At 38.0% G+C, this 14,574-nt stretch overlaps 1 protein-coding gene across 5 annotated transcripts in view; it reads left to right on the top strand.

The window, feature by feature from the left end:
* SZT2 (SZT2 subunit of KICSTOR complex) overlaps positions 1-14,574 on the top strand; it is a 482,374-nt gene that overhangs the window by 60,035 nt on the left and 407,765 nt on the right. For 3 of the 5 annotated variants that reach the window (XM_053693602.1, XM_053693603.1, XM_053693600.1), the window contains exons 14-22: positions 3,994-4,108; positions 4,316-4,521; positions 7,137-7,367; positions 8,214-8,292; positions 8,369-8,448; positions 8,919-9,087; positions 9,169-9,283; positions 11,647-11,760; positions 12,072-12,263. In XM_053693602.1, the coding sequence (XP_053549577.1) occupies positions 3,994-4,108; positions 4,316-4,521; positions 7,137-7,367; positions 8,214-8,292; positions 8,369-8,448; positions 8,919-9,087; positions 9,169-9,283; positions 11,647-11,760; positions 12,072-12,263 (1,301 nt within the window). The remainder of the gene's footprint in view (positions 1-3,993; positions 4,109-4,315; positions 4,522-7,136; positions 7,368-8,213; positions 8,293-8,368; positions 8,449-8,918; positions 9,088-9,168; positions 9,284-11,646; positions 11,761-12,071; positions 12,264-14,574) is intronic. The other 2 variants (XM_053693604.1, XM_053693601.1) reach the window with 1 other exon arrangement.

Here is a 14,574-nt window from a genome sequence, read left to right as displayed (position 1 = left end):
CAGGCTAAAAAATTTTTTGGGATTATACTCCAGTCACCACTACACCCTTGGGCTTCTCCTTTCTCGTTGGTCCTTTGGTCGAATGACTGGAGGTGACGTAGAGGGGAGGAGCTATATAGCAGCTCTGCTGGGTGAATCCTCTTGCACTTCCTGTAGGGGAGGAGATAATATCCCAGAAGTAATGATGACCCGTGGACTGACCACACTACAGGAGAAATGAATTTATCAGGTAAGCATAAATTTTGTTTTTTTGTTTTTTATTTTTTGCAAATACTTTTGTCACAAATTATTGTAAATATTTGAGGACCTTGCATGTACAATAAATCACATAGTAAAACTGGTGGAATGTGAACAAACGGGTTTTGTAAAACATGATATAAATATTTCTAAATTGTAGTTAAATTCAATTTGTAAATGATTCTGTACTAGACAACTGGTTTTATAGTTTTTTGTTTTAATGATCTAGAAATAAGAGTAAGGACCGCAGTGTCTCAATTTTGTGCAAAAAACTAAATAAAAATAATTTATAGTAATTTGATGTGAACAGGAGTTTAAAGGTCTTTGCCTTTAAAGGCACACTCAATTAAAATGAAACTTTCATGATTCAGATAGAGCAGCCATTTTAAACAACTTTCCAATTTACTTCCATTAACAAAATGTGCACAGTCTTTTTATATTTAAACTTTTTGAGTCACCAGCTCCTACTGAGTATGTGCAAAAATAAGTGTGTATGCATTTGTGAATGGCTGATGGCTGTCATATGGTACGTGTATGCGTTTGTGATTGGCTGATGGCTGTCACATGGTACAGGGGGAGTGGAAAAAGACATAACTTTTAAAATTGTCAGAAAAAAATCTACTACTCATTTGAAGTTCAGACTAAGTGCTATTGCACTGTTTTGTTATCTGGCATTTGTTGATTATGCAATTCTACTGTGTTGACTGGTCCTTTAAATATAGATAAACTAAAAGAAAAGAATAGACCGTTAAAGGGTCTAAAAACAGCAGTTTTAAGACTTTTTCCAATTTACTTCCATTATCAGATTTTGCACAGTCTTTTTAAAGTCACACTTACAGGGTAACTGAGCATTTGCACAAGCTCACAGGGTATACGTATACTAGTCTGTGATTGGCTGATGTCTGTCACATGATACAGGGGGCCGGAAAATGGGAGATAAAAAAAAAATTGTCAGAAAAAAAATCTACTGCTTATTTGAAATTCAAAGTAGGTGTTAAATCATTGTCTTTTTATTATGCACTTGTTAATTATGCAATTGTACTGCACCAAGTTGTCCTTTAAATAGCATATGTGATTTTATATAGCTAAATATAACATTATACGTTTAGATGGGAAAATAAAGTACAATCTTTGTTATCTAAACAGAACAATCTAGTTATAAAAGTCAGGAGCTTAAAAGGACAATGTACTCAGGCGAAAAGCTGCTAAGAATCTATTGTATCCAAAGCTACAGTATCAAACACCCTTTCAAATGGGCTGGGCTCTCTCTCTCTGCCCCACTGAGAGGTTTAATTCTCTTGTTTGCATACATTTCTGTAGCCTATACTGCAGTATTGAAGGAAAATTAATTCTTCCTTTAAAAGGACATAAAAGTCAAGATTTAAAGGGACATGAAGCCCAAAATTATTATTTCATTATTCAGATAGGGAAATACAATTTTAAACAACATTCCAATTTACTTCTATTATTTAATTTGCTTTATTCTTCAGATATCCTTTGTTGAAGAAATAAAAATGTTCATGAGTGTGTCAATTATATGAGTCACAGTCACCAATCAACAAAGGATATCTAGAGAATGAAGCAACTTAGATAATGGAAGTAAATTGTTTTTGTTTTTTTTGTGTCCTGCATGCCACTGCTGATTCTGTAAATGTTGCTACACACGGTATATTAAGCATATGTGCATATACTACTGTAACAGTCCTAGTTTTTACTAGAAGCATTTTTGTTGCTATTGCAAAAATTATTCTGTTCAAAACTGTACTCATACACATTTCAGTTATATTATGTTTCTTTAGACAAGAATTTGTTGACGAAAATCGGATATTCATTTTCGTTTTAAGAAAACAAATATCTGAATAAATGCACAGAGAAAATGAAAGAAAATGAAAAAATACTGATGAAAATCGTCCGTATTCATTCCTTTATTTTTAAAAAAAAAAGGTTAATACCTCTACGCGCTCTGGAGTGCGCTAACCCAATCCTCTTCTCGCCAGAGCCCCGGCTGTGCTTAAAAGAGGCTTAGCGTGCACGGCTCCCAGGACCTGCACTTAAGTTAGTGCAGGTCCTGGCAACCAAGAGCGTTAAAGGGACATTCCAGCCAAAATTGGAATCCAAATACTTGTATTTCAGGTTTTAATAGAAGCATTTTTGTAATCTACACACATTAGCAAAAATGTTTCTAATAAAAGCTATAGCTGTTTCAAAATAGTGTTTAAGTATGCACCGTGCACCAGCATTTTAAACACAGCGCTTGCACGTAGAGCCTAAAGGACTTGTACCATCTGGTAATGACTCAATTTGTTAACTGCTGACATGATACAAGCCCCACTGGTGCTCTGAGCAGCTGCAGTATTTAAAATGCTGTTGCACTGAGAATATATAGCTATGCTTCACATGCACGTGCAGAGAAAAATGTTAACACTAAAACAGTGATAACTTTTACTTGACACGTTTTTGCCAATGCATGTATATTGCAAATATGTTTCTATTCACAGATGTAATTCATCTGTGTGCATTTAAAGTGAATGTCAAGTTTGATGAATCAGTGCCCGGTTTTTAAAAACCCTATTAAAAATAGGGGCACTTTCATTCATCAAACTTTACATTTCACTCGTTTTGTTAAAATACTTACATTTTAATCTTGAAAGCCACTCCAGAGATTCCCCCTCCTGCCGCTCATCACTTCATACGTCAGCAATGACGACTACGGCATCCTCCAATCACGGCTTCCCCCCAGGGGAATCATTGCCTGAGGCAACGCAGTGATTGGAGGAAGCTGGATTCGTCATTTTTGACATATGAAGAGGCTTGCAATGGGCGGGGGAAGCGCTGGAGCGGCTTTCAAGATTAAAAGGTAAATATTTTAACAAAACGAGTGAAATGTAAAGTTTGATAAATGAAAGTGACCCTTTTTTTAATAGGATTTTTAAAAACCGGGCACTGATTCATCAAACTTGACATTCACTTTAAATTTTGACTGGAATGTCCCTTTAAGCCTGCTGTCAGCTGGGCCGGGGCTCTGGCAAGAAGAGGATCAGGTAAGCTCTCTCTCCAGAGCGTGTTAGGGTCAGTATTGTAGCTACAGGTGAACTTTTCATGTTGAAATATTTACATTTGTTTTAACTAAAATTCAGAACTTGTTTTATTTCAAACAAAACCAAATACCGCATAGTGCAGCCAACGAATATTTGGGGAAATGATGATATGATAGATATTTTTAAGTACATTAAAGCATGTAATAAAACAGAGGCTTTACGTATTTTGCAAAAAAAAAGCCGAAAAAGGGGTCATGATCTTCTGATTCATGGAATAAATTTCCTTTAGAGGTGGGAAATTCCAACTCTGAGCGGGACTTCAAGACTGCCTGGGATACGCATAAAGCTATTCTACAAACAAAATAAGCATATACTTTATATTAAATATGGGCAGATTTTTTGTGCTTATGGTTCTGTCAAAATCTATGTTTCTATGTTGTAAATATTTAACTTGTATATAAAAAAGTAAGAGCTGATCGCGTTTAAACTGAAACTAATACAGCGTATCTATTATGTACTTCTAATGCAGCCGAATCAGAGCTCTTACGCTATATTGATGGAGATGGACAAAAAAACATCAGTAACATATATTTTCACAAAATAAAAGCCTATTCATTTTTTAAGATGAAACAGAGAAAATCATTGACTTTAGTGTCCCTTTAATACATTTGTGATAACTTGCTCTTTCCTTTAATATTTCTCACCTTTTGTATTTTAGTGATCTGGACCAATCGCCTTCCTCATTTTGTGTGGTGAGGATCATTTGGAAAGCTCCCTGTATGGTACTGCGGCTGGGGTTCCCGCTAGGAACTCCGGCACATAGCAGGAACCAGGTATAATATCATGTAACTTGACGCATCTGTGTCTGATTTTCATGCTTTATTTGCTGTATTGCTTTATAGTATCCTCATTTTCCATTTAAATCTCTCTCCATCAATTTCTATACCTCATGCAGCTTTGTCAGTCTATATAAACCAGTTAGCAGCCAGATATACATTTTGTTGATTGCTTTGCTAATTACCTTATTACTGTCTGTGCAGATAGTGGAGGAGCTTAGAGATCAAATCCTCCAGCTTCGTTTCCCACACCGAGTACAAAGTAAAGAAACTACACCAAGGGTCAAGAGAAAAATGTTTGGCATCACCTCTCCATCCAAATCACCCCCACCCCAGGTGGCACTGCCGGCACTGTCTGACAGATCCTGCCTGGTCCTGCTGCACAAACCGCTGGAGAAGTTGCTTATAAAGTAAGACACAGTGTGCGGGAAACATAGGGAGAGCTTCGGAATCTGCTGGCGCTTTACAAATAACTGATAATAATAATAATTTGTATGGCAGGAGTAACTTGTCTTAGCAAGGCTTAGCAATGTGCTAGTTCTTATGGATATGGGCGTTATATATATATATATATATATATATATAACAACATTTATCTGGGGCATATATCTGAATATAGTGACAGTCACAGTAACTTTTCTATTATATTGATTATTATTAATAACTGTTTTAACGTGTGCCTGGCTGCTGGTATTTTTAATCAATACAGCATTCCTTAAAGGTAGAGTTAGCAATTTGGTATTTGTATATATGTTTATGTTTAGTTATGTGTAATGAAACACTTTTGAAATATATTTTTTCATTATTTATTTTGCCCTTTTTAATATAATTAAGCTCTAAAAATTGAGCAATTTCTTATTCTCAGAACTTTAACCCTTTAATCCTGGATGATAACATGTTTAGTGCAGAGTTTTTAACCCACAGGAACACACCTAAACCTACCCCACGACTTACCTGCTCTTTCAAATGGTGTGTCTTGGGCATATAAAGTTTAAACACACTATTAAAAAAATAAAATATATATATATTTCATCATATTTATACTTATAATACGCCATCAAAAAGGCCTAGAGCAGTGGTTCCAAATCACCGGCCCTGGGGCCATATGCGGCCCTCAAGATAGTTTCATCTGGCCCTCCCTTGTTTAATATTTAATAGGTAAACCATTAATTTGGTTGTAATTTTTTTTAGGGTTCTAAGAGGTGTACTAGTTGATGTTCTATGTTGGCACTCACAATATAAATATAAAGACAAGCATGCACTGTCCAGTGTAGACTCCCACCATGCGCTGCTTGCTATAGACAACTGTGTATGTCTATTGTGGGCTACAACTCCCACCATGCACTACTACTTAGGTAAATGTCACGTCCAGTTCCTAGTATATCTAGTTCCGCAGCACTTTCTCAGTTCATGCAGCCCCCATGGGAGAAGAACACTTGGCTAGTGGCCCCCAGATAAATTGGGCTTGATACCCCTGGCCTAGAGACTGTCATGGCCTCTTGTTATAAAACTTTTAAGCTCCTCATTAAAACAAAGCCCCATAATAAGTTTTATCCGCCACATAATGTGTGGTTATAGTTATCACCTGGCATGAATAAATGTGAATTTAGAGCCCCTGTGTGCACATCAAACTAATATAACTACAACCAAAGGCACTTATTTATAGGAGTATATATATATATATATATATATATATATATATATATATATATATATATATATATATATATATATATATATATATATAAATATATTGGAGTTCTTTTAACTATATTGTTTAGAAAAAAAATCAAACCTTATTTAGTGCAATTGTAATGAAAATACATTTTTCCACACCTTATGATGCAGAGTTCTTACATATCATGATTTATACATAAAATAATGGTATAGTTTGAATCTGCTGGTTCTGCTGAAAACCCCCTAATATATTATTTGTGTTTTTTTTACTGAAATAAATATTCTAAAGTAGGGCTTAAATGTGAGCAACAAACTCTAAAACAGGGTTAAAAGCAGCCTGCTGACTTATCAAGGCTAACTCTGCTAAATATCTGTCTCTAAGTGTATTTATCAGATAACAACAGCAAAACAATGCACTCTATACTAACTTTATGACTCCGGTTAGCCTTGTTGTCTGTGGGCTAAAGCCCAGATTGGCTCCTCCAAATAAGGCAAATTGTGGGTAGAGTTTGGCTATTAAAAAATAATTGCAGTAAAAGGGATATTAATTTGTTAAAAAACATTAAGACTGATATGTTATTCTATGGCAACACAACATAAATCTCTTGTAATTACAAGGTGTTTACTGTCCCATTAATCACTTGAGGCCGTTAGGACGTTCCATGCCGCCCTAAAGCATTGGGCTTAAATGCCTTTAGGACGGAATGGAACGTCCTAACTTTTCTGGAGCCCTACTCCATTATACAGTCAAGATCACACTCCTTGAATGCACATTTATAGTCAGTTATCTTCTTACTTTCACTCCATGGAAATCTCATCTTTTTATTCCCAGTCATTTTCCCATCCTCATTCATCTTTATGATACTTAGAGAAACAAAAAGCCCCTTCTCACTTTTTCACAAAGCTGTGCTCATTGGGACCAAACTCAAGGTAGCTTATTTATGTCACTCTTTTCTGGGGCCCTACCATTCATTGGTGGTGGGTGATAATTTAAGTTCCTTGGGACATGAAAGTTTTATATTCTTTTGCTTTTTCTTCTTTTTTTTCTTCTTTTTGTTTCTAAAATGAATATTTGAACTCTTCTAGGAGATTAGGTGAGAGATTATTACTTTATTTCAGGGGCAGTCACATGATGCATAAGGAAGGAAAATGTAACTAACTGACATTTGTCAGAAAAAAATCTACTACTCATTTGAAATTCTAAGTGCTTTTGCGTTGTCTCTTTATCGTGCATTTATTCTATTGTGTTTCGTAGTTCTTTAAAGCTTGTTTAAAAAATATACAAACATTAAACATTGCCTGTGTTTTATCAAAAGCAAAGGTATACGGTTGTTCTTTTTTCCTTTAGATATGATAAGTTGCCTTTGGATTACCGAACCCCATTCATCTTGAACCTGGAGAATCTGGCGCAGCATCCGTCGGTGCCAGGGCCCCTTACTACCAATCGTTCAGCCTCTTCTACTCTGGCCTCATTGTCTCGCTACTTCTATCACCAGAGGTGGATCTGGTCTGTCCAGTCAGGTCTGGCACCAGTAGTACCAACTGCTGCAATGGCACAAATCCTCTCTACACTCACAGAGTAGGTGCTTTTCCTGTACACTAAACTGTTACCATTTGAAGTAAAAGTTAATCACAGTTGGCCAACTAATCTACAAAGCAGTTGAAATCAATAAAATCAAAACTAAACTGATCAAAAGTAAAAGAAACATTATGCCATGTGAGATTCTAGGTTAGTTATAAAAGGGACATGAAACCCATTTTTTTCTTTCTCTATTCAGATAGTGAATACAATTTTAAAAAGGTTTCCAATTAATTCTATTATCAAATTTGCTTTATTTTTTTTGTTATTCTTTGTTGAAGAGATATCTAGGTAGGTAGCGTGCACATGCCTGAATCACTACATGACAGGTATTAGTGCTGCCATCTAGTGCTCTTGCTAATGAGTTACCTTCCTGCTTTTCAGCAAAGGATAACCATAAAATAAAGACAAATTGATAATAGAAGTAAATTGATGTTTTTTTTAAAAAAAAAAAAAATGATATATTCTATCTAAATCATGAAAGAAAAGGTTTGGGTTTTATGTCCCTTTAATAGTAAAATAATGAAAGTCTATAATGTATCGCAATTCTTTTTAAAGCCACATTTAGCATAAGGGTAAAGATATCATTGATGGAAGAGTGGATAAAAGTAGGTTTTGTTGGGGTGGGGGATGTATGAGATGGTGCAGGATGTGTTGTCCCAGGCCTTTGTATTAATAAAATATTCTAGTTCTAAATTCTATGGACTTTTTTAATCTGCAGTGCGGTGCTGTTTGTAGTTGTTCTACACCTGTAGTTTTTAGGACTTTTGAGATCGATAAGTGGTTGAATTTTGGAAGATGCGATATTTAATTTGAATTAAAGCTCAGTTGTTTTTTTTTACTTAGGATCCGACTCTCAGAAGGATTTCATTTTGCCTCCAGTGGAGAAGGGGTCATTAATATGGTATTGGAGGTCCCTATTCAGGTAAAGCATTTCATTCCTTTTTTCTTCTTGGCTTTATTCTTTATTATGACAATTGACCCTTTTTCTGCCCCTATAGAGCGATTCTTTAGGTGAAACGCACAGCTGCATCATCCAATACATCCTTTTTCCTCCTCATGTGACATCTACAAAAGACAGGTGAACGTTCATTTATTAAAGGGACAGTCAAGTCAAAATGAAACTTTCATGATTCAGATAAAGCAGCAATTTTAAGCAACTTTCTAATTTACTTCTGTTATTAAATTTTCTTTGTAGTTTTGGTATCTTTATTTGAATGTAAGCTTAGGAGCCAGCCCATTTTTGGTTCAGCACCTGGGTAGTGCTTGCTGATTGGTGGCTACATTTAGACACCAATCAGAAAGTGCTACCCAGTTGCTGAACCAAAAATGGGCTGGCTCCTAAGCTTACATTCCTGCTTTCTCAAATAAAGATACAAAGAGAACGAAGAAAAAATGATAATAGGAGTAAATTAGAAAGTGGCTTAAAATTGCTGCTGTATCTGAATCATGAACGTTTAATTTTGACCAGACTGTCCCTTTAAACATCTCAGTTTATCCAGTAGTTTGGTGACTTCTCTACAGCACAGTAATTCGCTGAAATGTTTGTAGCTTCTCTACGGATGAGGACAATGACACAGAGGTGGAAGCCATTGAGCAAGACACTGAGTTACATCTGGTGTCCGAGTGTTGGGTGGAACCACAAAGTGGCCATGTTATGGGCAACATTGAGAGCTGGAAACACTTGCAGGGCCTGACATACTCCGATATACCCCATGCTGTAAGTACTGGAAAATGTGATTGCTCATAAGATATTCCGTCTTCCCATCAGATGAAGTGATCCTGAACATCTCTGTTACAGCTGTTTCCCAGAGACCAAAGCTGCATAGACATCATGCTGACCTTTGAATACGTCATTCAGTTGTGCCAGAATAAAGATGGCGGATCCCCTGTTCTAGGAAAAGTTGACACCACAGGTTAGAAAAATGCTAAGCAGAATAAAAAATGTGCACGGTCAAGTTGTCTTTTATTGGCGAACACTATCAATACAGCATCATTAGTAACTTAAAGGGACGTAAAAAGAACTGTTTATATTGTAGCATACAGTGTTAACTCTTTGCAATGTGTGCACATTATTTATTTGGCTTTCTGTTTATATCATTTAAATTGTGAGTATTCAAAGTGCAGAATGCAGATTTCTCAAGCCTAAAGCACTGCTACATATCAGTCCCTAATTGGCTTTAGTACAGGGATCAGACAAGGAAAGGAAAAGCAATGAAACATTTACTAACACAATGGCAGTGGTTAACCTTGTCTATACTAGTAGCAAGTCTGGATTGGCTATTGCAAATAAGACAAGTGGTGTGTGTGGGGTTTCAACATTGAAAAACAATTGCAACAAACAAGGGGTTAATGTATCGAATTATTTCTCACATTCACCTAGTATGTTTCTTTATTGCAAGACTACAGCAAGTTTGTTCTTCTCACCCCTTATTTATGATATAAAATAACATATACAACCAGCAGACATTTACAATGGTGCTGCAGGAGGTGACAAACTGTATTAAGATACCAGGATCCAGCATTGCCATTGAATAATTTAAATGGGCAATCTAATGCGTTTGTTAGAGGAATTAATGTCCTTTTCTCATATAGCTAAATTCCTGCACACGAACCACAATGCATTGCACCTGACTAGCACATGGACAATAATTGGCAGCTAGCTGCATATGCTGTTACTAGCTGGCTTTGGAGCTGCAGTTGTAGTGGCTTCCCGGAAGCCATGTATTAACCCCTTTGTGGGCGTTAAATATGTAGTAAGCAAAGGGTAATGATGCAAAAATGTCATGTTATAATGAATCAGAATATTTAAAGGGACAGTCAGCACCAGAATTGTTGTTGTTTTAAAAGATAGATAATCCCTTTATTACCCATTCCCCAGTTTTGCATAACCAACACAGTTATAGTAATATGCTTTTTACCTCTCTGATTATCTTGTATTTAAGCCTCAGCAAACTGCCCCCTTATCTCAGTTATTTTGACAGACTTGAATTTTAGCCAATCAGTGCTCACTCCTTGGTAAATTCATGTACATGAGCTCAATGCTATCTATATGAAACACATGAACTAACGCCCTCTAGTGGTGAAAAACTGTCATGCATTAAATTAGAGTAGGCCTTCAAGGTCTAAGAAATTTGAATATGAACCTCCTAGGTTTAGCTTTTAACTAAGAATACCAAGAGAACAAAGCAAAATTGGTGATAAAATTAAATTGGAAAGTGGTTGAAAATTACATGCTCTATCTGAATCATGAAAGTTTATTTTGGACTTGACTGTCCCTTTAATTCTAGCATTAGAACGTACCTTTAAATGGTCACTGGTAACTGTTTAACCCCCTCAATACGGTTATAGTTAACCTCATAGCATGTGTGTGTCTGTGATGGGTAAGACAGTGCACATTCATGCAATAATAAAATGCTGCAATTAATTAATAGTAACATTATTACTAGAATTTATTTTACTTTACTGGTGCTGCTGTATTGGATGAGTAACTGGATTATAAGGGTCACTAGTTTTCTCTGAATTATATAAGTAGATTTAAAAGGACAGTCTACTCCATACATTTTATTGTTTAAAAAGATAGATAATCCCTTTATTACCCATTCCCCAGTTTTGCACAAACAACACAGTTATATTAATACACTTTTTACCTCTGTAATTACCTTGTATCTAAGTCTCTGCAGACTGTTCCCTTATCTCAGTTCTTTTTACTGACTTGCATTTTTGCCAAGCAGTACTGACTCATTAATAACTCCATGCAAGTGAGCACAATGTTATCTATATGACACACATGAACTAGCGCTGTCTAGCTGTAAAAATACTGTCAAAATGCGCTGAGATTAGAGGTGGCCTTCAAGGGCTTAGAAATTTGCATATGAGTTTAGCTAGGTTTAGCTTTCAACAAAGAATACCAAAAGAACAAAGCAAATTTGATGATAAACGTAAATTGGAAAGTTGTTTAAAATGTCATGCCCTATCTGAATCATGGCTTGACTGTCCCTTTAATACTTGGTGTTGGATTAGGGTTAGAAAGAGATCAATTATACCCTTGGAGCAGAAAGTTTGTGTGCAGAAAACAAGCCTACCATTATATTCATACACACTCATAACATACACATTATATTTTGCAGGGAATCAAGGTTTTAAAAAGTATATTGAGATATGGAAAAACAGTTTTTGAATTTGGTAGCTTTTGTATGTTCTTTATATTTACAGTAATACAATGGAAGAATATGCAAGCTTAGATGGAACATTCCTGTAAGATAGTATATTTTTTCAGATCCCCCAGAAAGCAATGGGTTGTGTATACGCGAGGTCCCATTTCACTTTGACCTAATGAGACTACTGCCGAAGTGCCAGCAGATTGAAATGTTCTTCCTGACTCTGAGTCGAGGTAATACTGAAATTCTGAAGCTCTTTCAATAGTTTTAATGACCCTTTAAAATGCATTTTGCCATTTGTTATTTGATAATATATCCATGGTTTGTACATATGTGATATTGGTTTAAACAGAGGGGTCTTTTTTTTTCTGTACGATTTTTTAAATACCATACTCAATACATCTATGCAAATGTGGGTTGCTTGGACATATTTAAACCACTCTGTTTTTCTTTAACTTATTGCAGTATTTCTGACACATAGATCCTCCCTATTGCAACTTTTTTGCCGAAAACCATTGCTGATCTTTTCTTGTATCTCTTAAAGCAGAAACTGATGGGGCTGCAGTGGAAACTTCATTGCAAAACGATCATCTTCTTAGCCTATTTCACAGCTGCCTTCAGAATGACATCAATGACCGTGAGATCCCACTGTACGAACAGGATCACCTGAGTTTTATGAAACAGGTTCTGCAGCGAGACCGTGAGGGGCATATGTGCCCATTCTCATTCCCAAGAGGTGAGATCGCCAGAAACACATCAGCCCATTCTCATTCCCAAGAGGTGAGACCACCAGAGCACATTAGCCCATTCTCATTCCCAAGAGGTGAGACCGCCAGAGACACATGAGCCCATTCTCATTCCCAAGAGGTGAGACAGCCAGGGACACATGAGCCCATTCTCATTCCCAAGAGGTGAGACCGCCAGAGACACATGAGCCCATTCTCATTCCCAAGAGGTGAGACAGCCAGAGACACATGAGCCCATTCTCATTCCCAAGAGGTGAGACCGCCAGAAACACAGCAGCCCATTCTCATTCCCAAGAGGTGAGACCACCAGAGCACATTAGCCCATTCTCATTCCCAAGAGGTGAGAACGCCAGAGACACATGAGCCCAATCTCATTCCCAAGAGGTGATACAGCCAGGGGCTCATGGGCCCATTCTCATTCCCAAGAGTTGAGACTGCCAGAGACACACAAGCCCATTCTCATTCCCAATGACGTGAGACAGACAGAGACACATGAGCTCATTCTTATTCCCAATGAGGTGAGACAGCCAGACACATGAGCCCATTCTTATTCACAAGAGGTGAGACAGCCAGAGACACATGAGCTCATTCTTATTCCCAATGAGGTGAGACAGCCAGCGACACATGAGCCCATTCTTATTCACAAGAGGTGAGACTGCTTGAGACACATGAGCCCATTCTTATTCCCAATGAGGTGAGACAGCCAGACACACATGAGCCCATTCTTATTCCCAAGAGGTGAGACAGCCAGAGACACATGAGCCCATTCTTATTCCCAATGAGGTGAGACAGCCAGAGACACATGAGCCCATTCTTATTCACAAGAGGTGAGACTGCTTGAGACACATGAGCCCATTCTTATTCACAAGAGGTGAGACTGCTTGAGACACATGAGCTCATTCTTATTCCCAAGATGTGAGACTGCTTGAGACACATGAGCTCATTCTTATTCCCAAGAGGTGAGACAGCCAGAGACACATGAGCCCATTCTTATTCCCAAGAGGTGAGACAGCCAGAGACACATGAGCCCATTCTTATTCCCAAGAGGTGAGACAGCCAGTGGCTCATGAGCCCATTCTTATTCCCAATGAGGTGAGACAGCCAGACACACATGAGCCCATTCTTATTCACAAGAGGTGAGACTGCTTGAGACACATGAGCTCATTCTTATTCCCAAGAGGTGAGACAGCCAGAGACACATGAGCCCATTCTTATTCCCAAGAGGTGAGACAGCCAGACACACATGAGCCCATTCTTATTCACAAGAGGTGAGACAGCCAGAGACACATGAGCCCATTCTTATTCACAAGAGGTGAGACTGCTTGAGACACATGAGCTCATTCTTATTCCCAAGAGGTGAGACAGCCAGAGACACATGAGCCCATTCTTATTCCAAAGAGGTGAGACAGCCAGACACACATGAGCCCATTCTTATTCACAAGAGGTGAGACAGCCAGAGACACATGAGCCCATTCTTATTCACAAGAGGTGAGACTGCTTGAGACACATGAGCTCATTCTTATTCCCAAGAGGTGAGACAGCCAGTGGCTCATCAGCCCATTCTTATTCCCAAGAGGTGAGACAGCCAGTGGCTCATCAGCCCATTCTTATTCCCAAGAGGTGAGACAGCCAGTGGCTCATGAGCCCATTCTTATTCCCAAGAGGTGACAGAGACACATGAGCCCATTCTTATTCACAAGAGGTGAGACAGCCAGAGACACATGAGCCCATTCTTATTCCCAATGAGGTGAGACAGCCAGAGACACATGAGCCCATTCTTATTCACAAGAGGTGAGACTGCTTGAGACACATGAGCCCATTCTTATTCCCAATGAGGTGAGACAGCCAGACACACATGAGCCCATTCTTATTCACAAGAGGTGAGACTGCTTGAGACACATGAGCTCATTCTTATTCCCAAGAGGTGAGACAGCCAGTGGCTCATGAGCCCATTCTTATTCCCAAGAGGTGAGACCCCAGAGACACATGAGCTCATTCTTATTCCCAAGAGGTGAGACAGCCAGGGGATCATGAGCCCATTCTTATTCCCAAGAGGTGAAACCCCAGAAACACATGAGCCCATTCTTATTCCCAAGAGGTGAGACAACCAGGGGCTCATGAGCCCATTCTTATTCCCAAGAGGTGAGACCCCCAGAGACACATGAGCTCATTCTCAATAGGTGAGACTGCTTGAGACACATGAGCTCATTCTTATTCCCAAGAGGTGAGACAGCCAGTGGCTCATGAGCCCATTCTTATTCCCAAGAGGTGAGACCCCAGAGACACATGAGCTCATTCTTA

This window comes from Bombina bombina, chromosome 10 (assembly GCF_027579735.1).
Source record: "Bombina bombina isolate aBomBom1 chromosome 10, aBomBom1.pri, whole genome shotgun sequence".
In the NCBI taxonomy this organism is placed as follows: Eukaryota; Metazoa; Chordata; class Amphibia; order Anura; family Bombinatoridae; genus Bombina; species Bombina bombina.
The sequence above is the reverse complement of the archived record's forward strand: the minus strand, read 5'-3'. Positions and strand labels throughout refer to the sequence as shown.